This window comes from Chroicocephalus ridibundus, chromosome 15, assembly GCF_963924245.1.
Source record: "Chroicocephalus ridibundus chromosome 15, bChrRid1.1, whole genome shotgun sequence".
NCBI classification, from domain to species: domain Eukaryota; kingdom Metazoa; phylum Chordata; class Aves; order Charadriiformes; family Laridae; genus Chroicocephalus; species Chroicocephalus ridibundus.
This window is the reverse complement of record NC_086298.1, coordinates 1,698,272-1,724,727: the sequence shown is the minus strand read 5'-3', so window position 1 is coordinate 1,724,727 and position 26,456 is coordinate 1,698,272. Positions and strand designations below refer to the sequence as shown.

At 61.0% G+C, this 26,456-nt stretch overlaps 1 protein-coding gene across 6 annotated transcripts in view; it reads left to right on the top strand.

The window, feature by feature from the left end:
- The window catches only part of RGS3 (regulator of G protein signaling 3), a 95,206-nt gene extending 69,257 nt beyond the window's left edge, over positions 1 to 25,949 (top strand). For 4 of the 6 annotated variants that reach the window (XM_063353167.1, XM_063353168.1, XM_063353169.1 and 1 more), the window contains 6 exons: positions 14,696 to 15,337; positions 19,061 to 19,134; positions 22,761 to 22,862; positions 23,612 to 23,673; positions 24,354 to 24,520; positions 24,611 to 25,949. In XM_063353167.1, the coding sequence (XP_063209237.1) occupies positions 14,696 to 15,337; positions 19,061 to 19,134; positions 22,761 to 22,862; positions 23,612 to 23,673; positions 24,354 to 24,520; positions 24,611 to 24,796 (1,233 nt within the window). In that variant the 3' untranslated portion in view covers positions 24,797 to 25,949. Of the gene's footprint in view, positions 1 to 14,695; positions 15,338 to 19,060; positions 19,135 to 19,187; positions 20,438 to 22,250; positions 22,649 to 22,760; positions 22,863 to 23,611; positions 23,674 to 24,353; positions 24,521 to 24,610 lie in introns of those variants that run through there. The other 2 variants (XM_063353171.1, XM_063353172.1) reach the window with 2 other exon arrangements.
- The last annotated feature ends 507 nt before the right edge of the window (positions 25,950 to 26,456 follow it).

Genomic DNA, 26,456 nt, shown 5'->3' with positions numbered 1-26,456 from the left:
GCTGGACACAGAGGGGGAGGTTCAGGCTGCAATCTCCGGGTCCTGATTAAAAGGCCGGGGTCATGGGAGCGGTGGTGCGGAGAATTGCCCCTTCTGTGCGCTCAGACGGGCTCGAGCGTTTGATCTGGACCCCACAGATGGCCTCAAAGCACAGAAAGGTCGTCCGGTGAGTGCTGTTTTTCGTACCTAGCAAGGCAGCGCCAGCACTTTTCCCACACTGAAGACTCTCAGCCTGGCCCGAGAGCGTTGTTTTGGCAGCGCTGGCGAGAGAAATGTGAGCGCAGAGCGGGTCTGAAGCCCTGTCGGGCTGAGGGTTGCCGCCTCCTGTCTGCCTGGCTTCGGGCTGGGTGTGTGGGACAGTGGCAGTCTCTGCTGGAGTCATCTTGTCCCCCTGGGGGCTCAGACCATTGGAGGGCGACCCACTGCTCTGGGGTGAGAGAGAATCACGCTGTGCTGAGTGTGTAAAGAGCCGTAAGTGGGGTTCTCGGGCGTAGAACCACCGGGACATCTCCCCTCGGCTGGGGCGTGGAGGTGGAGCAGCTCCTGCCCCACACCGACGTGTGGATGCAGCCTCGGTCCCTGGTCCGGTGTGGCTCGAAGAGAGGTGACTCCCTCACTGTACAAGGGGACAAAAGCAGGAGCAGGCGGCCGTGCTGCTGCCCAGGTCTGGAGGCAGAGGGACGTGGTTTTTGCTCTGCAGCGTCCCAAACTGGGTCAGCGCAAACATCTCCGCAGGAGACAGAGCCTCCGGATTCCTTTTCCTGCACGTTTCAAACGTACTAAAATAGCAACAACATACAAAGCCTGAGAACCTAGTTACCAACCAAACCTCTAGAAATGCAAATAGCCCAGGGCAGCTGAGGCGATGAGGTGACAAGAATCTGCCATGTCTCTTGTGTTCCTGCGATGCATCTTACTGGCAGGACACGGTGCGAAGCAGGGGGTCCTGGGTGGCTTGGCATGGGGGGGGGCATGCGATGGGGCTCTGCCCTCGGCTGGGCGTCATCCAGCCACGGGCCGGGGGATCCTCCGGGACCAAGCTGTGCAGGGACATGTTCGAATCTGAGCATTTCAAATACGTCCTAAAAGGGGGGGATCTTGGTGGCTCTCCATCGCGACACGTGGTCTGGGACCGGTTGGGTTTTCGGGTGATACTGCTGTTTGTCCTCCCCGCCCCAGCCTCTGTGTTCATGGCGGGGTGTGGGATTTTGGCTCTCTGCTAGGCTTACAAGCCCTGTGGCTCAGAGCAAAGCCCTGGAGAGTGTCTGCGCCCCGTGGTATGGAAGGACCATGGTGAAGAAGCACTCTAGAAGACAACACAAACCTTTCTAAGGCTTTTCTGTGCCTCAGCAGCCAAAAGGGGGCTCCTTGGGTGCAGTGGAGAGCCAGCACAGGCCCTCTGAGGTTGTGACAAGGGGGTGTTGTCGCTGCTTGCCAAAGCTGATCGAAATCCCACTGCTGGGATATGGGGCAAAAAAGGCAGAAAAAGAAGTGTGAGAGCAACCACCAGGCACTTAACTGAGTTCATAGCACCACTTCCCATCCCAGCAAGGTATAAACTGCCCAGGATGCAATTTTAAAGCAATCCTGATCCTGAAATGCGGGAAGGACCAGCGTGGGGAAGGAAGAGCAGCCCTGCGTGGGGCTGCAGCTCCCGGGGGGACAGGCGAGGCGTGCGGTGGGTGGGCGAGCTCGGAGCAGGGTGGGCGGTGGGGGGCAGAAGCCCGACATGGGGCAGCTGCAGCTGGGGCTGCCGTGACCAGTCTGCATCACAGCTGGTTTGCCGGGGCAGACGTCTCCGGGGACGCCGGTGCAGCGGGAGGCAGGAGCTGGGAAAATGAGTCGCTTTTTGCAAGGGAGAAGTGATCCATTAGCTTTGCTTGTTGGTTACAAGTCATTTGATACTGGGGCTATTTAAGGAAACAGAACAGTGTCTGTGCTCTGTGAACGGACAAATTAAGCTGGAAATACCAGCCTCGGCACGGCTGATTTCTGCTCCAAACAGGAATCTGGTTTGCAAAGCCTTCAAAACTGCTCCAACTTGGCAAGAGGCAGCTCATCCCGCTGCAGCCGGAGCCCGGCCGGGGGTTTGCCGTGCGACGGGAACGAAGGGCCGGCGCAGCATCCGTGCCAGGCAGAGATGTGCCAGCTGTGCCCTGGAGCCGGAGAAAGGGACACTGTCTGAGCAGAGAGCGGCTCCGCAGGGCCAGTGTGCGAGCTGGGAACCGCTCTCCCTTCAACACGTTAACGCTGCTGCCAATGCTGTCCCCAAGCCCTTCCGAGAACAGACAGTGGCGACGGGGCAGAGGATCCTCAGCAGGACGGGCGCATCTGGAAAGGAGGGGCTGGACTGGCCAAACCGGTGGAGGGAAGTGGCATGGCGCCGACTTCTTGGAGCTGTGGGAAATCAGACAAAATCTGGGCTGTGGGCTGGCACCTCTCATTTTTCAAGGCTCCCTGAGCCACGCCTGGGTAGGGCGGCACTGAGGGCAGGAAGGTCCTTCTGGCTCGGGGACGTGGCTCTGCAGAGCTGTCACCGCCTGTGGGCACGTCTCCTGGGAGGACGGTGTCATGCCTGGAGGATGCGCCCTGTGTGGGGTCGGTGTTGGCGTGGCTGCCGCTTTCAGAGCAGCTGGTTTTAGAGCAAAGCTGCTGGTTTCTGGGAGACACGAGCATGTGGAGCCTGTAGCATCCACTTCTGGAGACGCAGGAAGAGAAAGGCCTGAGTGATACAGCTGTGATGGTCCAGCCATGCTCCCAACGGGCTTTTCCTGCCGGAGTCAGTGCAGGAGGAGCTCCAGGGATAGCCGTGGCTGTCGGTGTGGTCCGGCTTTCCAGCCCTGGTGTCCAGGAGAAAAGGTGGAAGTGGGGCTTTGGTGGCCTCTCTGCTGCCACTGTAAGACTTGGCTCAGCTTCACCGAGTGATGAACCCGTCCTGCTGGCTGCAGCGGGTCACAGCCGTTGTTCTGTGGGTATTTTCTCCACCTGCAGAACCTTCCCCGCTCCCATCCTCAGGTCCAGGTCTGCCCTGGGTGCGGGGGCTGCTCCCTGCCCCTTCCCGGTGCTGAGCAAGGATCTGTAAAACACATCGCCAGGGTGACCCGGCTTGGTGACAAACGACCCTAAACAGGGAGGCGTGGAGCCTGGAGGTGGGCTGGGTCTGGTGAGGAACCACAGCAGCGGCAATGTGATTAGAGCGGGAGCAGCTTTATGAATTAATCGAGTTAGCGAGTCTGCCTCCTTCGGCCGAATAATGACCGTCTGCGCAGCGCACGGTGCTTTTCTTAACCTTGCCTCGCCGCACTGGTCCTGTTTCCAGCCCGGCCCGGCGACGAATTGCATTAGCGCTGTTGAAGAGATGGCAAAGCGCAGAGCAGGGGCAAGGACAAGGTGCCAGGGGCTGGAGCTGCTCCAGCTGGCTTGGCTGCCAGGGAAGAGATTGGTGGCACAAGACGCTGCTTGTAAGGAACCTGCTACGACCCTCTGATTCTCACTGCTTGTTTCTTTGTGTCTTCCACACTCAGAACGGCTGATTACTCTTCCTTCTGACTCCGTGACCTGAGATTACCTCGGAGATGATGGCTGGCTGTATCTGAAAGATGTAGATTATCCTTAAGCTAAATGATTACGGACACTTTGTGGTGTGGACTTTGGGCCATGGGAGTCCAAGACCTGAGGTGGTGGATCCTCAGCACTTTTCAAAGCCGCCGCTCTCTCTCCCGTGGCTGCTGACGGTGTGAGCAGGCGTGGACCGATCCTGCGCCCCGGCTATTCCTGGCAGCGCTGGCTCCGGTGCTGGGAACGAGCCTCCGGCGGGTGCGTGGCCGGGAGGGACCGACCGGCCCCTTCCTGGCCGTTCCTCTGGTCAGGAAGGGCAGGGCTGTTTCTCTCACTATTTACAGCGTGCTTGACAAGTGCAAGTAAATGTGCTGTCGACAAGAGCAAACAGCGTGTAATCGAGGGATGATTGAAACCAGGGCCGGCGCGGTGACACGGGGAGGGCTCTGCGGGGGGATGGCCACGGTCCCTGCGCCGGCCCCAGCGTGGGGAAAGGTGAGCGTGGGTGAACCCCCCTCCTGTCCCATGCCCTGCCTCCTCCTCCTGGCCCCGAGCACCCTGGTGTGCCCCAGGTACCCACCTTGCTGTGCAATCCCTGTCCCCCAGCACCTCGCTGCCTTCAGCAACACGGGGCCATTTCCCATTGGGATGGTAGCCATGTGCGCCCGTGAGCTGGCACAGCCGAGGGGCCACTGGCATGGGGGTGACTGTGACAAGCACTTGGGTTGGGGACAGTTTGGGTGAACCTCTCTCTCTCTGATCCAGCGTTCCTGGGGTGCTTTGCTCAGCGGGAGTGTAGTCAGAGCACCATTAGCTGTTTGATGGGGAAGGAGGGGAGGAATTTGCACCTTCTCACTCTGTTTTTGGCCCAAAGTCCTTCCATTTTGGGCTGGGAGCCTGCTGCCCTGTCTGTGCCAGCTCTGCTCCAGAGGGTCCTGCTGTGGGGCAGACCGGGCAGGGCACGGCCAAGGGTGCAGGAAACCTGGAGCTTCATCAGAGCCTGCTTTTCTTCCACGATGCCGGCGTGAGAGGCCGGGCAGGGCTAAGCACGCCACGACAGCACCCTGAGGGCCAGCCCCCCCCCGGCCATGCGCCCTCCCAGCACCTCGCTCCCGCTGTCGGGGTGCTCAAAGAGAGGAGAAAACCTTGAGGTTTATTCTGCCCCCATAAGGGTTAAAGCATCAGCTGGCAGCGCTTATGAGCCAGGTTACAAAAGTAAAGCAAATAAGTGTGTTGTTCTGCGCCAGTGAGCACAGCCCGCCCTGGGCTGGAAAAACTCGTTACTGAGGACGGCCAAGGGCTGCTCTGGAAACGCTGTGGATTCAGGAGGCTAGGGGACCGGAGACACCGTCCCCCTGTGAGTCAGGCTCCAGTGTGGCTCCAGCCACTTAAATATCTAGAGGAAACTGTCCCTGCCAGCAGCCCCTGTGCCATCAGAGCAAACGGGACCCTGGAATCCATGTTGACGACCTTGATGCATGGTGACACATGGATCCCACCCTTGGCACCCAACAAGCCAAGAGAAGAATGTGTCGCTTTCATTGAGCTGAGACAGGGGTTGAGGAGAGCAGTAGGTACGAAGGAGGCTGCAAACATAAAAGAAGTAGATGCAGTTTGAGCTACCCCAGACTGATCCATCCTGAGCCATATTCTTGCTGGGTTTGTAGCTCTCTTTCACGAACAAGCCCCAGATGCAACCAGGGCATCGAAGGGGACATGGGGGGATTTTACGGCTCCCTGTGAGGCTTCAAAGCATGTCTCAAATGTCCCTTTATGAATTTAAGGACACTTACGCAGTGGCCTGACTGCTAATTCCCTGCAGCGCAGGTGAGCCTGGATGAGCGCTGAGGGGTCCTGAGGCTGATCTTTCACCTCCTCGTTCCCTTCTCGCACATGGGTTGTCTTCAGCCCCGAGCGCGGGGACATGGCGCTGAGCCCGGGGAGGCTGGGATTCGCCTGGCCGTTCGTGTGGGGCTGGACGGGATGCTGGGCTGGGGCACGGGGATTTTTAGCACCTCCCAAGGCACCGAGCCCTGGCTCCATCAAGCTCGGTTTCCAGCCCTGACAACTCTTGGTGCTGGCCCAGCGGCATGGAGGTGCTGGGGGCTGCCGGCCTGGCACAGCCACTCCCTTGGCCCCGGTGCTGCTGGCTCACGGGCTCCCACGGCATGTGTGTGCCGGGAGCGAGCGGGGAGGGAGGACGGAGCAGATGGGCCAGCTGACAGCCGCAGCTCCGGCTTTATTTGTTCATTTGCTTAGCTGGACTCCAAAGCCATTAGGGAAAGCAGACGTCTCCCCTCCGGCAAACACCGGCTCCTGTTTCTCTGGCGCTGTGCGATGTTCTCCTGGCCACGTCCAGTGGCACCAACGGTCCTTCCCACATCTCCCCCGAGCAGAAAGGCCCCGTGGTGTGGTGGGGGCTCGGGCAGCTGCCGACACTTTCATCACGGCCAGAGGCATTTTTAAACCCTCGAAAGGCTGTTTCTCGTGAATCCCCAGAAGGGCTGGTAAGAGCGAGCGAGCTGGCAGGAGCGGCGCTGGCAGCACGGGGGGGTTGAACGATGTTGAGATCATTCGCACGGGGTGGTCAAAGGCGCAGCCTAAGTGGTTTGAGCCAGAGCTGCTGTGATTTAATGCAGGCGCTGGAAGTGCTTTGGTGCAGGGCTGCCTGCGAAGGGGGGATGCTGCCTGTGCCAGGCAGGGCTGGCACCATCCGCTCAGCCGGGAGCGCTCCTTCCCTCTGCCCAAACGACTCCAACTTTGGGTAACTGCTGCTGCTCTTCTCTTCGGGCCTGGTGGGGGGCTGCGAGCGCGTGGTTGGGCAGACTGACTCCTTGCAAAAGTTGCTCGAAGCCCGATATCTTTGCAAAGCCACGTGTTTGGAACGCTGGGGGACTCTGGGTGGTGATGCCCAGAGCGGTGTGGGCTTGGGAGGCATGGCTTCGTCCTGCCCCCGTGGGGTCCCCTGGCCCTCCGTGGGGCTTGGTGTCCTGTCCTGCAGCAAGCACCTTCCTAATGGAGGGGCCGGGCAAGGGTTGGCAGCACAATTCCTGGAGGGTTGCGTTGGGCTTTGAAGCCACCAGTGTTGGTTTTGGTACCATTGGGGATTCCTCCGGTCTCTGTGTGGCTCCGGCCATGGCCCTGGTGGTGCCAGTTGCAGGCAGAGCTGCTCTGCCAGGTCCTCTTCTCTCAGCGGTGGTTTCCTTATCGCGATCTGTGCTGGCAGCAGCAATGGCTTCCAGTGCCAGGTCCTCGTGTTGTGGTGTTGGGATGAGTCCTTCGCAATGGCTCTGCAGTGGCTGAATGTGTCACCTCAGGCTCCTGCTGTCACCTCCCTCATCCTGCACAGGGGACAATGCTTGGCCCCTGCAGATAATGCCGCAGAGAGATTCCCCCGCTGGTCTGCACCGTGTCACCCCCGGCAGGGGAAGGATGCTGAGGGTTTTGGGTTGAATGCCAATGACAGGATCTTCTCCTTCCTCCCCCTTTCCCACCCCTCTGCCAGGGATATTGATGCCCAGACATCATCTCACTCGCCTCCAGCACCGGGTCCCACCACGCTCACCCTGCGGGGACAGGTTGCTTGGGTCGATGAGGCTGCAGGCAGTAGCTGGTGCCCAGCTTTGTCAAACTGGAGCTGTGTCCCCAAAACGACAGACACAGTGCGGAGGGTGTGTGCAGGTTCAGATGGTGGCTGGGTTCGTTCCTGGCTGAGAGGGGCCAGGGATCCTGGGCTGGGGATGCTCCGAGTCCCGGAATGTCCCCAGCGTGGTGACATCCCTGGGCTGTGTGCCGGTGTCCCACAGACCTGGTTGCTCCGTGGAGAGACCGGGCAAAGACCCAGGCGGCCAGCTCCCTTCTCCAGTGCGGGCAGGATGGGTGCCGAGCACAGCTGTTGGGGTGGCCGTGCCGCGTTGCTGCTGTCGGTGGTGGCATCGCGTTGCTGAGCTCCGCTCCGCGTCCAGTGAGACATTTCCTCTACCACTGCTAAGCTGTGGCTGCCTGCAAGGAAGTGGAGGCAGCACGTTTCCCCTGCTCCATCCCAGGAGCATCCGCGAGCCTGCAGCTGGCTGGGAGCAGGGGGACACGTGTGTGCCCCAAGTCCATGCTGGGGGAGAGCCAAGCACAGCTTGTGGCCGTGGTGCAGAAAAGCACTGGCAAATGGCTGTGACAGCGGTTGTGCTCACACACCCCGCTGTGCTCCCTCTCCGTAGCCATCAGGGCAACTCGTCTGTCTCGGTCAGTAAAGTGCAACACCAGGAGAAGAAACCTCCAGCCAAGGCAGTCGGGTCCCCAGCCCAGTGTATGGGGGTGTCACAAGAGGGCACTGGCCCTTTCAGCAGAAGAGAAGGGGCAGATGGTCCTGGATGGAGACCATACACCCTCCTGCATTTTTTTTCTCCCTGCCCCTTTGGGTAGAGCCGCTCGTAGGGAATTGCAGAGCAGAGGGCGAAGCGCCGCGCTGCAGAGCGTCTCCCGCTTCAGAGCTGTCCCTTTGCCATAGAAAGGAGTTTGGGAGAAAACCCAACTGCGAACCTGCGGCAGAGTTGCGTTTAGCAGGAAGCACTGGAATCGCTCTGCGGCTTGGTGTCGCCCGGGGGCAGGACAGGGCAGGAGAAGAGGAGCTGCAAAAGCGAACGTGGCGGGTTGCAGGGTGATACATGGCTCTTCCTCACGGCAGAGCGGTCGTCCACTTTTATCAGCAGGTAATAGCACCTCCAGGGATCGCCGGCAGAGCTGTAAATAGCACGAGGGGCAGGAGGGAGCGGTGTCTGGGAGAGGCTGGGGAGGCTTCAGCTGCCGCTTGACACGGACATCAATAACGGCAGAGGCAGAGCCCAGCGCTGCGCCAGCGTCTGCCGAGCCGGGGCTGCGGGCACGTGTCGGGGACGGGGCTGCCGGAGGGAGATGCCGCTCGCTCGGCCCCTGCCGCTGGGATGCAACTGAGAGCCTGGATTTGGTAGGTTTTTGCTTTCAAAGATCGCAATCCCAGGGGCTGGACCCTTTGCTGGGCAGGATCCGGCTGCGGGTCGAGGAAGCCTGGTGTCCTTCTGGATCAAAGGCGTCCCCCGGCACCCCTGCGCTGGGCTGGTCCCTGCTGTCCCCTGCGGAACCTGGGGCTCCTGCCTGGCTTCGTTTGCCGCCAAGCTGGGTTTGAGGGCTTGGTAATGGGCAGCATCGGGGGGAACAAGGGTGCGTTTGTAGCGACAGGGACTTTCTGAGGTTCCCTTGCAGATTTGGGCTGTGTACGGCCGTGCCATCTGCGTCGGCTGGCTCTCGCTGCGGGAGCGGTGTTGCAGGGTGCCGGCAACCTGGGCTTTCTGCTCCAGGACTTTTACAGCCTTTTGGATACTCTCCGTTTACTGGCACTGGGGGCCGACCAGCAAATCCAGCCCTAACCACTGGAATCGGAGCTGTGTGCGTGCTCGCAGCCTCGGCGGGGATGGAGGGCACCAGGTAGGGGACAGTTGGGGTGCGGAGCCGGGACTTGGGGCTGCGGCGGTAGCAATTCTGTGTTAGCTCCAGCTGCTCGGCTGAAGTACGCGGCTTGGGCTGGTTTTGTCCCAGGTGGTTTCTGACACCGTCAGCAGCTGATCCCAAAACATGGGGCACAAGCCACGCCTGTAGCTGGGCTCCCCCTGCACGCCTCGATCAAGCCTTGATTCCCGTTTACCACGGTGTTGCAGGGAGCGGAGTGGCTCTGGGCAGAGGCGCAGAGTGCGGCCGCTGCAGCGTCGGGGACGGGCGATACCTCGGTCCGACCCCGTTTGCAGAGCAATTAATTGGGGGTGACACTAATGGGGTAACGGGATTAGCGCGGGCTGCCGACACGGCATCATTTCCTCCCGCAGAGGGGGATTTCTCTTTCCAGGGCTCCGAGGCGTTTCAAGCCCAGGGTTTTTTGGGTGGTATGAACATCTACTCCCCCACAGGTGTCTCATCGGAGACGTGTATCCCCCCTCGCCACCCTGCCCCGGCGCACTCTTGGATCCTGCTGCTTGGGTTTATACATCCCCGCTTGCTTTTGCTGTGACACTAATTGCTCTGTATCAATTATTCATCCATTCAGAAATGAAGCAGGGAATGGGTAGAAAACCCTCCTGTGCAGAGCCCTGGGCTCGGGCCAGCCCCACGGAGCCTCCGCGGCTCGAGGAGCGGAGCTGCTCGGAGGATGCTCCTTGTGAGCACTTTCAAAATGACTCCCATGAAAATTTTCTGAAGTTTTGGTAGTTCTGCTTTGCGTTTCTGCCTTTGCTTTCTTCCCCTCGTCGCCATGCCGAGTATTAGATGCCGCTTCCTGTAGCCGTGCGCTTACTTGGTTCTTAGTGGCCACTTTTTGAGTCTCGAGGTGCTCATCATCGACGGTTTTGGTAGCGTTTCACAGGGCCAGTTAGAAGTTTCTGATCTGACGGATCTGGGCACAGTTTGTCCCACGCTAAGAACTGAAATGGTAATTTTTTTTCTTTCACTTTAGGAAAAACCTACTTTGGAAACGTTGATGTTTCCCTGGGTGATGTAGGTGCTGTTTTCCCCGCATCCCCCTCTGCCCAGGGGAGGGACGTTACCTCCGCCCGGGGAACGCACTGCCCGCAGCAGAGCTGGCCGCGTCCTCCCCAAAATCCCCCTGGAGAGGGACTTGGTCTCGTTCCCATGGAGTGAAATGCTTGTGGGGACAGGTGAGGCACCTTTGAGCAAAGGTAGATTTAAGGGCAGCAGGAGCCAGAGAGGTTCCTCCGTGGGAAGCACGGAGGATGGGGACAGCCCCCGGGAGCAGCTCCTGCAGCAGTATCTCGGGAGGTCCGTGAGCTCCTCCCGGGGTGAGAGCGCAGCGGGAGCAGGCGTCCTTTGCTCTCCCGCTCATCTCCATGTTACATTTCTCTTACCTGCAGGGAATTCCCTGCTTTTCCCGATCCCTGATTTCAGCTGAGGAGCTGCCTGGGTGCAGGGCAGTTCTCCCAGGCGTGGTTAGCCTCCTCTTCCCCGCTCTTACCGCAAGAGAAAGATGCGCATTGCAAAACCCGGGCACCCACGTCAGGAGCCAGGAAAAGCTGAATTCAATTTTCTTGTGGCCAGGCGTTACTTGAGCCACAGCGGCTCCGTGACTGCGAGGAGCAGAGGTTTTGAAATAAGAAGCTGAGAGCCTCAAAAAAAATCCCCGACCTCCCAGAGATGGGGATTGAAGGGATTGCCATGGATCACGGCATTCTGGCAGTGAGAGAGCTGGCAGCGCTGGGGGAAGGCCAGCGCAGGCTTCAGCTCACAGCTGTGCCCTCTCTGTGGCCGGTGTTTTCCCAGCTGGAAGTCCCGGCCGTGGGCCACCAGAAAGGGTACATTATTTAAAGAAATGCTGGAGGAGTCGAGGCCGCGCAGACAAACCCACATCTGTTCGTCGAAATTTGCTTTGCTGGTGTCAGAGCAGCAGCAATCAGAAAAAACTGATCAAATTACAGACCGAAGAGCCCAGGGTTTGCAGTGCTTCTCCCCGGTCTTGGTTTCAAGAAAACTTTTGAGTCGGTGAGTGATGCCCAAAGGCAGAGGGAGTCCAGGCGGTGGGTTACAGGTGCAGAGATGGAGGATGCTGGAGCAGGCAGGACAATGTTTGGCTTTTTGGGGTGCGCTGAGGCTTGTGCAATGGGGAAACGGACATTAGGACTCTGTTGCTGTTGCTCGGATCTCGGCTCAATCATCCTCCTTCTGTAGAATTACCCCTGGTAGCCGTCCTGGGGCTTGGAGGCAGCTCTTTCTTCTGCTTTCTCTTCCCCTTCCTGGGACATGCTGCCTTGGTCACTTCGTCTGAGATAGAAACCGGAACAGTGAAGTGTGTGGTCCTCCAGGGAGGATGTAGTAAAGCCCCTGGGCCTTCCCGGCTCAGGACAGGGAAACCCAGACGTTGAGGATGGGGAGGGACTCTTTAACGGGGCGTGTAATGACAGGATGAGGGGGAATGGTTTCAAACTGGAGGAGGGGGGATTTAGTTGGGATCTCAGGCAGAAATTCTTTGCCGTGAGGGCGGTGAGCCCCTGGCCCAGGTTGCCCAGAGAAGCTGTGGCTGCCCCATCCCTGGAGGGGTTCAAGGCCAGGTTGGACGGGGCTTGGAGCAACCTGGGCTGGTGGGAGGTGTCCCTGCCCAGGGCAGGGGGTGGAACTAGATGATCTTTAAGGTCGCTTCCAACCCGAACCATTCTGTGGTTCTATAAGACCAACATGTTGGGGATGGGGAGAGCCAGATGTTGAGGATGGGAAGATGCAGACACTGAGAACAGGGAAACCCGCATATTGAGGATAGGGACACCCAGATGTTGAGGGCAAGGAGACACGGATGTTGGGGATCCAGATGATGTCTGCTGGCTCCTGAGCTACTGCTGCCGGCCAAGGGAGAGGGACCCATGCTGCAGCGAGAGCATGGGGTGTTTTGGGTGAGGCCTTGAGGTGGAAGGGCAGATGTCCCCTTTGCCACCCTGTTCAGACAGCATCAGCACTGCCTCCATCTGCTGCCTCCTCCAGCAGCCCCTTGGCCGTGGTGATGGCGAGAAGGAACCTGGTTGCATCCCTGTCCTTGCCGCCCCAAATCAGCTTTGCGTAGCGCGGTGGCCCTTGGCTTCGTGCTGATGAAGTCCCTGGTGCCTCCAGCCACCATCAGCCTTGTTGGCTGGCCATGACGGCGTTACTGCCGCTCTCCTTCCCCGTCTTCCCCCCCAGCCACCAGGTGATGTTTAGCAGAGCTCAGCCATGGCGCTTTCTGCGAGGACAGGATTTCACAGCCCCGGTGATGCTTTCAACCCGAGATAGAAACCTCGCTCGGCGGCGAGGCTTCTGCTCACATCCTCCGTGCCACTGAAAAGCAGCAGAGTCTCTGATTGAATTAGTGCAGGGATTTAATTTAATCCCCAAATGTCTCTCATTTTAAAGGAGCCTGTTCATTTCCTTCTAGGGCCTTATCTGATGCGGGCAACCAGCAATATTAAGCAGAAGGACGGGACAGATAGGGAGGGGGAGGGCTTTGCAGGGAGTGAATTGAGGGCCGCATGGGTTTTTCCTCTAATTATTTCATGAAATAATGATGACAGTGATTGCAATACAAATAAGACATAAACAGCATCATTAAAACACACGCTTGTGCAAATAGCATCCTTGCACGGCAAGTCTGGAAACATTCTCTTTTTACAAGAAATTACCACGGGGGGAGTAAAGCAGCCCCAAGGACGGGGTAAACTGAGCATTTGCTTTGTGCCTCCCACCGAACCCGGCTGTTTTGGGAATGGGGCAGACGGGGCTGCTGAGGACATGATGGTCTCCGGATTTTAGTCTTCAGACTCACTGGGGCAGTTCAGGTGATGCTGAATCACTGCCTGCGGCGAGTCCGGCTGCAGGGGGACGGCGCGGGTCTTCTCCACACTCATGGGTGTAAAGGGGGCTCTTTTGGCCTGATAAAAAAGGACAAGGCACAGGCGGACGTGGGTGAGCTCCTCTGCCGGCTGCCCAGGAGGCAGCAGAACCCAAGGATCTATTTGGGAATCTGGCACGCGTTTTGGACCCGTTGGCTCGGGCGGGCGCTGCTGGGTGCCACAGGGTCTCTGTTCCGTCCCCGCTGTGCAGAGCCGATGGTGCCGAAGCCAGGGCTTAAACACCTCCAGCGTGTTCCCTGGGGATGACAGCGGGTTTCGCAGCCCGACGTCTGCACGCAGCTCCCTGGAGATACCCAGTGGCGGGTCGTAATCCACGTGCGCCGGCTCTGCGGGGCGGGGAGGTGTTTGGCAGCAGGTTGGCTGTCCCAGGGATGGCTTGCGGGGACGAGCTGGGACCACCGTGGGGATGCAGCCTCCGTCTGCCCCGTGGGTGCTTCTTCCCAATGGGCTGTGAGGCTGCACGGGCTGAGTCCTGGGGCCGCTGCTGTTTTTGAAGCTGAAGTCAACCTGATTTATACGGGGGTAGTGGCTTTGTTAACTCCAGCTTTCTGGTTGTGCTTGTGAAAGTGCTTGGATCTTAACTGGGGATACAGTGATGTTTTTTCGGGGTGACTCGTTCCCTGGGGCTGGTCCTGTGTAATAACCCCTGCCTGGCCCTACGGGGTCTGCTGCGTAGGTGGGAATCTCTTCCCAGAGGGAGGATTTTTCTCTGCTTTGGTCTTTCTCCCCTGCTGAGCTGGTTTTGCCCCTTTGGCTCAGACGGGCTCTGTGCAACGGGAAAAAAACATGGAAGAGAGGACCCAGCTCTGGCAGGAGGGGGCTCACTGCAGGCTTCCCCTGCTCATGGAAAAAACCTTGGAGGCTTTTTTCCCTTTTTTTTTTTTTTTCTTTTTTTTTTTTTTTTTTATCTTGGGCTACTCCTGGCTTTTCCCTTTGAAAGGCCTTTCCCAGCTGCAGAGGAAAACTGGCAAAACCCAGCACCGCCGGAGGCTTAAAAAACTGAAAGGGGCTGGTTGTGGTTTGGCAGGGCCACGTCTGCGCAGGGCACGGCGGGGCGGCCGTGGGGAGCCCCACAGCCCGGGGCACCCCGTCAGGGAGGCTGAGCCGGGCCGGGCTTGAGCAATCCGCAGATGAGCAGAGCCGGGCGCTTCCCTTCTGCAGTTAATACGGTGCAGGAGGGGCCGGAGGTGCCGGATGAGAGTTGCTGGTTTTCTCTGCAGACCTCAGGGAAGATCTCTGCAGGGCCGAGCCCCCCCCAGCAGCTCCCAGGGGGACGGGGGAGCCGTCGGGGTAAGGATGATGTTACCAGCTCTGCCTCTGCGGCCGGAGCTGAGCCTGTCTGTGCCCGCCGTGCTGCCGGGCCGAGCCACCCGCCCCAGAGCCACTGGTTTCCTCCAAACCCACCGGTGCTGCCGGGTGCTGGAGCTGGGAGCTGGGTGGCCCCATCCCACTGCTGCCCTGTAGCCACTGGCTCGCTGCTGGTGGGGGAACCTGTTGGTCTAGGGATCAGGACCGGGACTGGGTGCTGTGGGAGCGATGGGTGACCTGCCACCACCTGGGGATGTGGGGACGATGCTGTCCCACCTCACCAGAGCACTGTTAGGGTTGTACAAACTGGTGCCAGCCTTGTGGTTGGGGTGTTAGGAGCGGAAAGGCTCCCCAGGAGGGCGGCCAGCAAGAGATTTGGGGTACTTCTGCCTTCATCCTTCTTTATCTTCTCTTCTGGGCAGATGCTGGAGACGGGCGCGGAGAAGCCGGGGCAGATGCACTCGGAGGACAGGAAGGCAGCGGCAGGTGATGCTCCTCCAGCTGCAGAGGCACCAGCTCCCGCTGAGTCCCGGGAAGCTCTGGGAGCCACCCAGGCTCCTCTCCTGGTGGAAAAGCAGCCGGTGGCCACAGAGAAAGGAGAGGAGCAGACCAGCTCCCTGCCAGCCTTCATCATCCCTGAGTTGCGGCTTGACAGCACCTTCAGCCAGAGCGCGGTGGGCATGGCGGGCAGCGCCACGGACGGCGAGGACGAGGAGGAGGATGAGGAGGAAGAAGATGAGGATGATGATGAGGAGGACAGCGATGAGCACTACTTGGAGAGGAACGAGGCGAAGCGCAGCAGCATGATCGAGACGTCGGGCTGTCAGCCCGTCTACACGCTGAGCGTGCAGAGCTCCCTGCGGCGCCGGACCCACAGCGAGGGCAGCCTGCTGCAGGAGGCCAAGAGCCACTGCTTCACCTCCGACACCACCCTCAACTGCTCGGACAGCCAGGGCACCAAGGGCCACTGGGCCCTGCCCTCCCCCAGGACCCTCAAGAAAGAGCTCGCCAAAAACGGCGGCTCCATCCACCAGCTCACCCTGCTGTTTTCGGGGCACAGGAAGGTACGTGAGCCGGCGCTGGCTCCGCGGGGTGGACGGCTCCTGCTTGGCTGTGGCAATGGGGCAGCTCCTGGGGTGGAGGTGTCCTGGCATGTCACCCTTCTTGCCATGGCAAAGCTGGCACCTGAGGGGCCAGGAAGGTCCCTGCCGCTGGCAGTCAGCTCTGGGAGATGCTTAGCACCCAGGGGATGTCACCCAGAGCCAGTGTGCTGCTGATGTCGGTGGGCATGTCCCACCAATGTGTCCAGATCCTACAGGATCCCGTGTCCTGGAGAGCCGCTGCCTGCTGAGACCGGTGAAGGGAGAGGTACACTGGGGTGTCTGCACTTGCAGAGCTGCTCGCAGCGGTGGGGACTGGCAAAAGCCAGGCTCCAGAGAGCCTCCGCAGACAGAGAGTCCCTGGTGTGCTCAGGGGTGCCAGGAGCAGTGTGGCGTTTTGCCCCGGCCAGCCTCTTGCAGGGCTTTGAATGTTGCGGAGGTCCCGTCTCAGAGAAAGGTTGAGGTCAGCAGCGATTTCTCACCCTGCTGTGCGGGAAGGAGGAGCAGCGCCGGGCGTGCGGCAGGAGCCCTGCACCGGGCTGGGTCCTGCAAGCAGGAGGAGGGAGGTCATCCTCCCCCGCTGCTCTGCCCTGGGGAGGCTGCATAGGAGTGCTGTGTCCAGTTCTGGGCTCCCCAGTTCAAGAAGGACATGGGGAACTGCTGGAGAGGGGACAGCAAAGGGCTACCAAGATGCTGAGGGGATGGAACACCTCTCTGATGAAGAAAGGCTGAGGGATTTGGGTCTCTTCAGTCTGGAAAAAAGACGGCTGAGGGGGGATCTTATCAACGCTGATAAATACTGAAAGGGGGGGTGTCAGGAGGATGGGGCCAGGCTCTTTGCAGTGGTGCCCGGGGACAGGACAAGGGGTAACGGGCACAAACTTGAGCATGGGAAGTTCCACCTAAACATGAGGAGGAACTTCTTTGCTGTGAGGGTGGCAGAGCCCTGGCACAGGCTGCCCAGAGAGGTGGGGGAGTCTCCGTCTCTGGAGACATTCCAACCCCGCCTGGAGGCGTTCCTGTGCCACCTGCTCTGGGTGACCCTGCTCTGGCCGGGGGTGGGACGGGGCGATCTCCAGAGGTCCCTGCCAACCCCGGCCAGTCTGGGATTCTGTGCTCCCAGGGCGACTACCTGGGGGGCTCCCCGTGTACCTCCCTGGAGCAGGGCTTACCTTGGCTGTACTTTTGCCTAACAAATATTTACAGGAAGCCATGTGCCACTGCAGAGATTGTGTGTGAGAAGTGCTGCTTGCCCCGTTGTCCATCCCTGGGTGCAGCCTGGGTGGGTGCTGAGCGCGGCCACCTGCCTTCCTGCTGCACTGGCCCCGCGCCCTGCTCTGCCTGACCACGCTGCATCTCTGGCAGCGGCTGTGGGCACTGCTCTGCCCAGGCTGCATTCTTGGCTCAGGACCACCTTGCATCGCTCAGGGTCATGTTGCACAGCTCAGGACCACCTTACATGGCTCAGGACCACGTCATGCTGCTCGGGAGCATCTTGCAGAGCGCAGGACCACATTGCATGCTGCTCCAGGGCGGCTGGCGCCTGGGCAGGAGAGGCTGGTACAGAGCCCTGCACACCAGCAAACAGGGCAGCAGGATGGGGTTAAATCCATGCTGGGGTTAGCCCTCTCCCTGCCAGGCTCACGCTGCTTGAAAAGCCACTTCTGGTGCTGTTTCCTGGAGCACCTTGTGGGCTCAGAGTCCCAGGTTGGCTGGTGAGAGCTCTTATGAGTCTGACAGACCAGTCAGATGGGGAGCCCAGACTCTCTGGGAGGCTGATGCCAGCAATTGTGGGCTGGGGGGGTTCAGACCTCCTCCCAGGTCCTATCAAGAAGGGACACCTTTGTGGTAGGGAGGTGCAGATGCGAGGGAGGGAGGTGGTGGCGGTGTCAGGGTGGTGAGCGTCCAGTCGTTGGGGCTGGCGGTGAGGAGTCGTGCTGGCAGGAGGTTTCACAGTGCCGCTGTGCGTGCAGGCTGGGAGCGCGCAGCTCTGCGGCCGGAGGCTGCTGCGGCGCTGGGATGGGGCAGGCTGCACGCTCGCTGCCGGGGCAGGGAACCGGGGAACGTACCCCAGTCCTGCCCCGGAGAGCCCCCAGCTGCGCTTTCTGGGCGGATGTTTTTCAGCGGGGACAAACTGAGCTCCTCCTGGGTTACTCTGCTCAGCTGCGATGTTTTGCTGGAGCAGGGAGCGGGGCAGTGCCGGCGGCGAGCGCAGCGTGGCTGCTGGACCTCCTGGTGGTCCCAGCCCTCCCGCAGCTCCTCCGGCTCTGTCTGGCCGGTGCTTCAGTCCCCTGCCCACCTGCCCTCCTGAGGGACTTTGGTCAGGCTGTGCCTTTTGGCTAGTTCAACGAAGCTTTCCCATATGGATCCCCTCCGGCAGCAGCACCAAGCACCGGTGATCCTTGCACCCGCTGGCCTCAGTGGCAGGTCCACAGCATCCCTCAAGGTGCTGTTTTTCTTTCCCCCCAGGGAGCATTGCGGAGGGGCTCATTTTCTTGGCCCTTTTAACACTGTCGTGCCCAGCGTGCCTCCCTGCTCCCCTCCTTCCCGCCCTCGGGGCTGGGAGGTGGTTGTTTTAGGAGCGTATTGTGACCGGGAGCACTGGGACTCCTCGGGCGAGCACTGCTGCTGCCTTTTGTCCCTGAGTGCCGCGGAGCCTCTCCGGACAATGGCAGGAAGCGTGCTCCGGCTGCGTGTCGCCCCGGCCAGCCCGCCTGCCGGGGCCCTATCTGGTTGGGGAAGGTGCTTTGCAAGGGCTGCATTGTTTGGGGCCGATAAACTCCGGAAACCCGAGTGCAGAATGGAAGGAAGTGTCAAAAGCCTCGAGCCTGGGGCTGTGCAGCGGGTTCCCACGGCACGGCCGTGGGGCGGCCATCCTGGAAAGCGCCCTGCAGCCCCCGGCAGCGCGGGGCTGAGCTTGGTGCGGGGTCGCGCTGGCTGCGGGGCTGCCTGTGAGCATCTTCCCATCTCATTCAGGACTGGATAAGCCCCCGAGCTATGGTGGTCCCTGGGGGTCCCCACGCCTGGCCCCAGGCTTCATGGCTCGGAGGCTGCGGTGGCGCTGCCCTGAGCTCGCCGTGCATCGGAGGTCCCCAGGCTGTCCCAGGGCAGTGGTTGGAGGGTGGAGCCCTCTGGGTGCTCCTTGGACTTGAAAGCTGCCATGATATGATTCTATGGCTGAAATGCTGTGATTTATCCTGCCTGGGGACTGCTGGGGGACCCCTGATTGATTGATTTTGGGTGCCCAGTCTGCTTCTAGGGGGCCAAGGTGCTCAGCAGGCTGGGGAGGGGTCCCCGTGCCCACTCAAGACAGCAGGAATAGGCTCATCAGGAATGGGGATGTGGGTGTTCTCCTTGGAGGAGGTACCACTGTCAGCGTCTCGAACCTGGAGGGCTACCTGGGCCACCAGCCGTGGTGTGTCCTCAGATGCTCCAGGAGCACCAGGTGCACAGGACGGGCAGGGGGAGGCAGGTTCCCGTGCTGGAGCCGAGGGAAGCTTGTCCCATTGCATTGCGGCAGCCAGCCGGGGCTGTGGGGAAGGAGCCCTGGGGGTGCCGTGGCTCTGGGCTGCGTGGGCAGCGGGGACCACAGGGGATGCTGGCAATGCTGGTTGGTGACACTTGGAGTGTCACTGGGGGCGTGCACTGGCATGATGATACAGATGCTGTTTCTCTTCCCCCCCGCAGCTGAGCGGAGCTGACCCCGAATGCAGCTGTGACGAAGGGGACGAGACCTCCCGCAAGAAACGGAGCAGGAACCTGTAAGTGTCGCATTGTGGTGGCATCGGAGTACACCAGGGCTGTTTGCCATGGTCAGACACCTCGGCCAAGCCCCGCTGGTCCAGGCAGCCCTCAGGGTCCCCCTGTCTTGTTCCCCTAAGCTTTTCCAGGAAGAAAGTAGCAAAGACACACTGAACTAAGGTCTCACGTCGCACAGGGAGTCGTGATTTTCAGGGAGGAGGGTGGGAGGTGCTCTGGGAGCATTGCACAGCCCAGCTGGGAGCAGCCCCCCGGTTGCCTTGCATGGAGAGATGGGGCGAAGGAGCCGGCTCCTGCTGGTGGCACCGGGAAAGCAGCTTCCAGTGGTGCCGGGTTCAGGGAGAGGACATGGAAGCGGTGAAACATGAGCTGGGGGGCTCCTTCCCACTGGCCCCATGCCGGGAGGAGGAATGGGGAGGTTTCCCACCGCCGGACAGGCTTCAGCCCCTGCGGCACATCGCGGCGCGCGGGGAGCCTGGCGGGAGCATCGAGCCAGGGACGCCCGCAGCCCCTCCGCCTCTCCCGGTAAGGCTTTGGGGATGCCACAACGTGGGTGCGGGCAAGGACGAGGTCGCCCTGGCCTTTGCTTCCCAGGCGCGCAGCTGCAGCTGGGTGGGGGCAAACGCGGCGGCAGGGCCGAGCCAGGGTGTTTTGCAATGAACTGCCCCCACATATCTCAAGGCAGGGTCCGGCCGGGCGTCACGGCCGCAGGGATGCCCAGGATGCTGGATCTTTTCCCCACTCCACGTGGCTCGGGGCAGGTGGAGAAGTGGCACGTGGTGGGAGTGTGGCTTCGCCGCGTGTGCCGCCTGCCAGCGAGCGGCACTGTCGGCCCGCACGCTTCCCAGCCGCAGCTGCCTATTTTTAGCTCTTTTTTTATTATTTCCCCCCCCTCCTTCCTCCCCAACACTTGAAATTAAAATGAATCCCTCGCAGCCTGCAGCAGGGACGTCCCCCATCCGCGTGTCCCTGCTGCGGCGCAGAGCCGGGGGAATCGGGCTGGCGGGGGGGGGAATCAGTCACCCCCGGCTTAGCGGGGTCAGGGGCGGTTGCGGAGGGGGTTTTCTCCTTACCTTGAGACGGCAGCGGATGCACTGGGGAGCGTCTCGGCATCGCACCCGCCGGCTATTGGCTGCGCAGCCCGGTTGCCAGCCGTCCGCGGAGAGTATTTATGGTGCAAGTGGCTGGGGTTTGGCACTCGCCTTCCCCCCCCCGGCACCGGCACACTCTGCCGGCCCGCGCAGCTCGCCGGCACTCCCCGATGTACCACGCCATGGTGGACTTTTCTGAAAAATACCTGGAAAGGTAGGACTCGAGCTTCCTGCGGGGAAAGGTGATGCGCTTTGCAGGGGGTGGTTTGGAAGCGGTGCGGGGCGGTGGGACTGGATGTCCTTGCAGCCGTGCCGTGAGGTGCAGATCACTTCATAAGGGTGACTCCAGTCAGAAACTAGCACTTTCTTATGAAACATTATTTTTACTGTGGCATTTTATACTGCGGATTGGCCACAGCTGGGGGCTGTGTGTGCCTGCGGCTGCCGCAGCCTGGTTTCGTGCCACTTGCTATTTATTTACAAGCGTGTGCAGGAGAAGCAGCGGATTTTAAGTTGAGGCATTTCCTTAGGTGGTGCTTTGCTGGCGTATTCCAGCCGGCAAATCTGCCCACGAGCCGCGGTCACCTGCGAGCCCCCGAGCTGGGTGTGCGGGTCGTGCGGGCGGAGGCAGCTCACGCGTGCGGGAGACACACACAAGGGCTTTTTAGAGCTCTGAAAGCCCCGCCGAGCCGCGGCGGCTCTCTTGCTAAACCGGGAACACTGCTAAAATTGTTGCCGGGGGCTGTGTGGGATGGCCCGTCCCGTGTGGTGGCTGGTCCTCGGCCGCCGGCGTCGCTGGCAGGAGGGTGATGGGAGGCAGATGGTGTTTGGAGTGTGAGGCTCCGTGTTTGGATCCGCTTTTCCCACGTTAGCGCCGAGCCGGTGGCTGGCAGCTGGCGGCAGCGGGACGCGTGTCCTGCTGGGACCACAGCCCAAATGATGCGAAGGCAGCGAAACCGTCCGTGCCCCGTACGAGGGCGCAGACGGCAGGTGACCGGTGGGGGTGATTGCCTTCTAAAATCCTTCCCTGGCTCAGGGTGCTCAGCACCTCGCAGGACCGAGCCCTGGGGTTGCAGCCAATGTTTTTTCCCTGTGGATGGCTGTATTTCACCCTCCTGGGACTGGAGAGAGCTGTGGGTCCAGATGGCATCGCTCGGGGTGGGGGTACACCCTTGCCTTGAATCCCTCCTCTGCCCCTCGTGTCCCCAGCCCCGGGCATGGCTTGGCCAGGCAGAGGTGGCTCCTCTGAGCATCCTCGCCCCGGCCCACCGATGTGGGGCCCGCGGGATGCTGCAGGGGGTGGCCTGGCCATGCCACCCCGCGTCCCACCCATGCTGGTGGCACCGCCAGCTTCGGTGCAGGGTGAGCATCCCATGCCACCCTGCGTGTGCCCCGCACCCCTTGGTGCTGCGGTGTCGTGCAGGGGCTGTGCCACGAGGGGACAGCATTGTCCACGCCTGTCCTCCCCCGCCACCGCTTCCACCGCCCGCTCCCTGCCTTGGCCCCCCCTCCCAGGCTGGGGCTGGGCTGGGGGGGTCCCGCCGCCACCTTCCCCATGGCACTTGCCAAAAATCTTTGTCCCGCTTTGTCCTGGTGGCGGTCCCCTGGGGGAACCGGGAGCCCTGTGTCGGGGGGGGGGGACACGTCAGTCTGTCTCTGCAGGGACGACGGCGCAGCGGGGGCCCGCGCAGGGTGACACCGCGGGGGTGTCTGTGCCCCAGCACCCCTTGGTGCCACGCGCTGCCAGTCCCAACCACCCCCTTACGGAGATGTCCCCACGGCCGTGCCCGTCCCCAGCTGGCACCGGAGAGGCGTGAGCACCAGCGTGTCACGCGTGGGCTCCCGGCCCTGTTGCCGCGGGGGGGTCACGGTGAAGCGCTGCCGTCCCCGCTCTGCTCCTAACCCCGCTCAGCCCCGCCGCCGGCCCCGCTGCCTTCCCCGGGATGCCTGTGCTCTATAAATAGCCCTCGTAAATCCCCGCCGCGATTTATTTTCCCCGCCGTGATTATTTTCCCTGCCGTCTCTTGAAAGGCCCCACTATCCGCCCTGGGCGCTGATTTTTCCACCTTCCCTCGAGTTTCCCCAGCAACGGCGGAGCCGTCCCAAATAGCAGCGGGGCTGACACAGCCCTTACTCACTCGCGCCTCGTTCACCCCACGCTGGATTTAAAGCTTCTCCAGGCTGAACCCTCCCACTTCCGCGCTGGCCACACCGGGCGGGAGCTCGGCTCCGAGCTGGCGTCAGAGCGCCCGAGCCTCTGGCCGCGCCGGTCGCGCCGGCAGCCGCTTCACGGGCTCTTCCCGGCCGCCATGCCCTTTTTCCGTGACCTTTCCAAGCCCCAGCCGCTGGAGTTTCACGCGGAGATGCTGCTGGGCGTGCAGAGACCCCACAACGGCAGCCTGCAGCGCCGGCACACCATGAAGGAGTAGGTGGCGGGCACTGGGTGACGCGTGGGACGAGGCTGCCGGAGGGTCCCCTGGGTGCTGGGTGTCCCCCCGACCCCTCGCCCGCCTGCTAAAACTTGCTCTTCCTTCCAGAGCCAAGGACATGAAGAACCGGCTGGGGATTTTTCGGCGGCGGAACGAGTCCCCCGGGGCCAACCCCTCTGGCAAGCTGGACAAAGTGCTCAAATCACTCAAGTAGGTGCCGCGAGCTGGTGGCGCGGGGACTGGGGGCTGCGGGGGCTCGGGGACGTGCTGTGGTTGGGCTGAGCATCGCCTCCAGGGAGATGGGGGTCACCCTGTTTGGGGAAGTTGTGGACAAACGCTTTTTTTTTATCCAGAGGAGCATTAAAAACATTTGTTGGCTGAAAATCCGTCTCCAGGCGGGTGGGAGGTCTGTACCCGCACGGAGGCAGCTCGGACTGGAAATTTCCCTGACGGCTGCTTTCTCTGGTGCCTGTACGTGAAACTTTAACTGGCCAGAGGATGGTTTGAAAAACCACTTTGCTCTGGAGATGCTCCAGCAGCCGGAGACGAGCCCTCCCCGCTCTTGCGCCCGGTGGCTTATCCGGCTGCTTGAATGGCTGAAATCCCCACTGTCCCGCAGCCTCCTGGGCATTGCCCGGAGCTTTTCCAGTTCTTCCTCAGACACCCCAAGCAGCACGGCTGCCTGCACAGACCTCCTTATATCGCATTTTCTTCCTGCCAGCCTAAAGGCAGAGGTTTGGCTCCAGCAGAGACCCTGCGGTGCTGCCGGCTGCCGAGCCTGGCTCTGCCCGCAGCCGCTCGGGCGATGCTGGTGCCGCTCTGGGAGCCAGGGCCGGCCCCGCTGGGGCACACGGCGGTGCTTTATCGGCTGGAAATGTTTTGCTCGTGCTGCGTTAGAGCAGACAGCGAATGCGGCTTTCCTGGCTTCGCTTTCCCAACGCGCTGTCCTTCTCCCGCAGGCCCACTCCCGAGGAAGCGCTGAAGTGGGGGGACTCCCTGGAGAAGCTGCTGCTGCACAAATGTAAGTGTTCGCCCATCTCTTCCCCCTCTTGTTTGCTGCCGGGGGAATATCCAGACACGTGCGTGGATAAAGCTGGGATTTCCTCTGTTAATTCCTTCGGGTGTTTGGGGGCAGACAAAGAGAAATGAGGCTGCCCCTTGCCTGCGCCCCTCCTGCTCCTGCCTGGCCATGGTGGGGTTTGGAGCCGGGGCCGGGGAGAGCCGGGGCCTGGGACAGCAGCCCCCCCTCCAGCCTAGCGGGGAAAAGGCAGCGATCCCTGTCTGTGCCCGATTCGGAGCTGTGCAGTGGGTCCGTGAAGCAGGAGCTGCTTTAGACCGGTCCCCTTCTCACGTGTCACAGCTGGGGCACCCCACATCGTGGTCATGTCCTACCCCCGGCCCCCATAGGAACGGCCAGGGGGTCCTCTCCCCGTTGCTGCCCCCGCTGCAAGCCCAGCCTCCCTCCCTCGGCTCTCCATGCAGGCAGCCGGGCTGAGGACTGCGGATTCAGCACATGGATGGCTTGCACTGCCGTGCTTCGGCTGGCAACGCCATCGCTGCCTGCTTTGCCCGAGGGCTCACCAGGGGACAGCGCGGGGAGGTAGTTCAGGTTGCACCTTTGCCAGGTTGCTGGGCTGAGGGTCTCGTGGGGCCGTTCCCCGCCTGCGAGCCGGGAGTAGAGACGTGTCTCTGTCCCCGCAGACGGACTCGCTGCCTTCAGGGCCTTCCTGCGCACCGAGTTCAGCGAGGAGAACCTGGAGTTCTGGCTGGCCTGCGAGGAGTTCAAGAAGATCAAATCCCAGTCCAAGATGGTCTCCAAGGCCAAGAAGATCTTCGCCGAGTACATCGCCATCCAGTCCTGCAAGGAGGTGAGGGCTGGATCCCGTGCTGGTGCATGGCTCCGGGGCACGGCGGCTGCCGGGGGAGCTGCTCACCAGCGCTGGTCTCTCTGCCCGCAGGTCAACCTGGACTCCTACACGCGGGAGCACACCAAGGAGAACCTGCAGAACATCACCCGCAGCTGCTTCGACCTCGCGCAGAAGAGGATTTACGGGCTCATGGAGAAGGACTCCTACCCCCGCTTCCTCCGCTCTGACTTGTACTTAGACATAATTAACCAGAAGAAAGTCAGCTCCCCACTGTAGACCCAAGGACTCTCTCGGGGCAGGCTGGGAGCTGTGTGTTTACATGAAATCGGGCGGCGGAGGCCTTCCCGGGGGACGGCGGGAGCGTGCCTTCCCGCTGCCGCTCGTGCCCCCCAAGCCATATTCCTGCAGCGGACGGGTGTGGGGCAGCCGAAGGCACCGAGCATGAGGCCGAGGGGACCAACAAGCCAAGCAGTCTGGTACTGCTCCATCGCCCCGTCTCACCATCGCTGGTACGACGCCTTCGGGGTGACTCTGGCATGGATTTTAGCCAGGAGGGAAGCTCCCACGAGACTACTGTGAAGCACGCACCCCAGCTGCGAGTGTTGCTGGGAGGCGACGAGTGACCCCGACTCGACGAGGAGGAGGAGGAAGGAGGACTTTTGTGCAGGGCTCCGGCAAGGGGACAACAGCACCGACGTGAACATCTTCCCCGGATAAAAGACTTCTGAACTGGACCAGCCCCACGATGCTGCTGTGCTTCCCCTGCCGGCTGTGCTTCCCGGCTCCCCCGAAGCAGCCATCTCGCAGGAGCCCGGCGCTTCCTTCGCTCGCGGCGGGTCCCCCTGGGTCCTTCCCCTGCGCCGGGGGTGTGCAAGCCACCCGCCTCCCGCTCCCACCCCTGGTTTATTTATTGACCTCCTATAGCTGGACGCGTTGCTGTGTAATAGGAAATCCTCCTGTCCTTTCCCCTTCTGAAATTACAAGTGCAATATTTGTGTGTGTCGCGGCGGAGTTCTCCGGTGGAGCGGATGCCTTTTTTTTTTTTTTTTTGTTTGTTTGTTTGTTGGTTTTTTGTTTTGTTTTTTTGGTTTTTTTTTCTGAGTGCGTACAACATTTTCTAAGTTAGCAAGTTTTATCTGACAAAAACGCGTTCCCTGGCAGCGGGCCGCTGGGGGAGCCTGGGTGTATATATATATATATCGTGCCCTGACGACGGAGGGTTTGGTGATGGAGAAAAGCAGCTCTGCGCATCAGACGCTCTCCTTACTCTGGAGACCGGTGTCGTGTTTTGAGAAGCAGGGGCTGTTGCCGAACCTGGCAGAGCTGGACGGACTGCCTGCCTCCAGGCGCCCGGTTTACAGGGCGAAGCATCTCTGCGGCTAGCGAAAATACATTGTCATGGTCATAGGTAAATAAAAGGAGAATATCATTTCTTGTAGCTGCCTTTTCTTCCTGGCGTGTTTCTCAGCGCTGGCGGAGCCGGGCGTCACCGAGGAGCGCGAAATCCTGTTACTGCGTGGCTAAAGATGGCAAAATCTGAACGTTTCGGAGCTGTTTTTTTGAGGGAGCAGCTGGCGGCTGCCCCTGAAGCCGGCCCCGGGCGCTTCGGGAAGTTTTGCCTGAAATGAGACTGTTCCCAGGGGCAGCGTTCACTGTTTAAACGCGGCGGGGCATGAACCTCTGGATGTGTAAATGCCCAGAAACAGAAGTGACCTGGCGTGGCTCCGGGTGCCCCTCGGGACGCGCCAAAAGAAGCAACAGAGAGCCCAGCAGGGCTATTTAGGCCCCGGCAGCACGGCGCGGCAGGGCTGCTCCTCCCCGGCAAAGGCAGCGCTTTGACAGCTCGGGCGTGCGACGAAAACGTTTTGGTAAAGGCTGTTTGGGGTACGTTCGGTAGCTGAAATGTCTCGAGCCCGTCACCTGCTCGCGCTCGGGC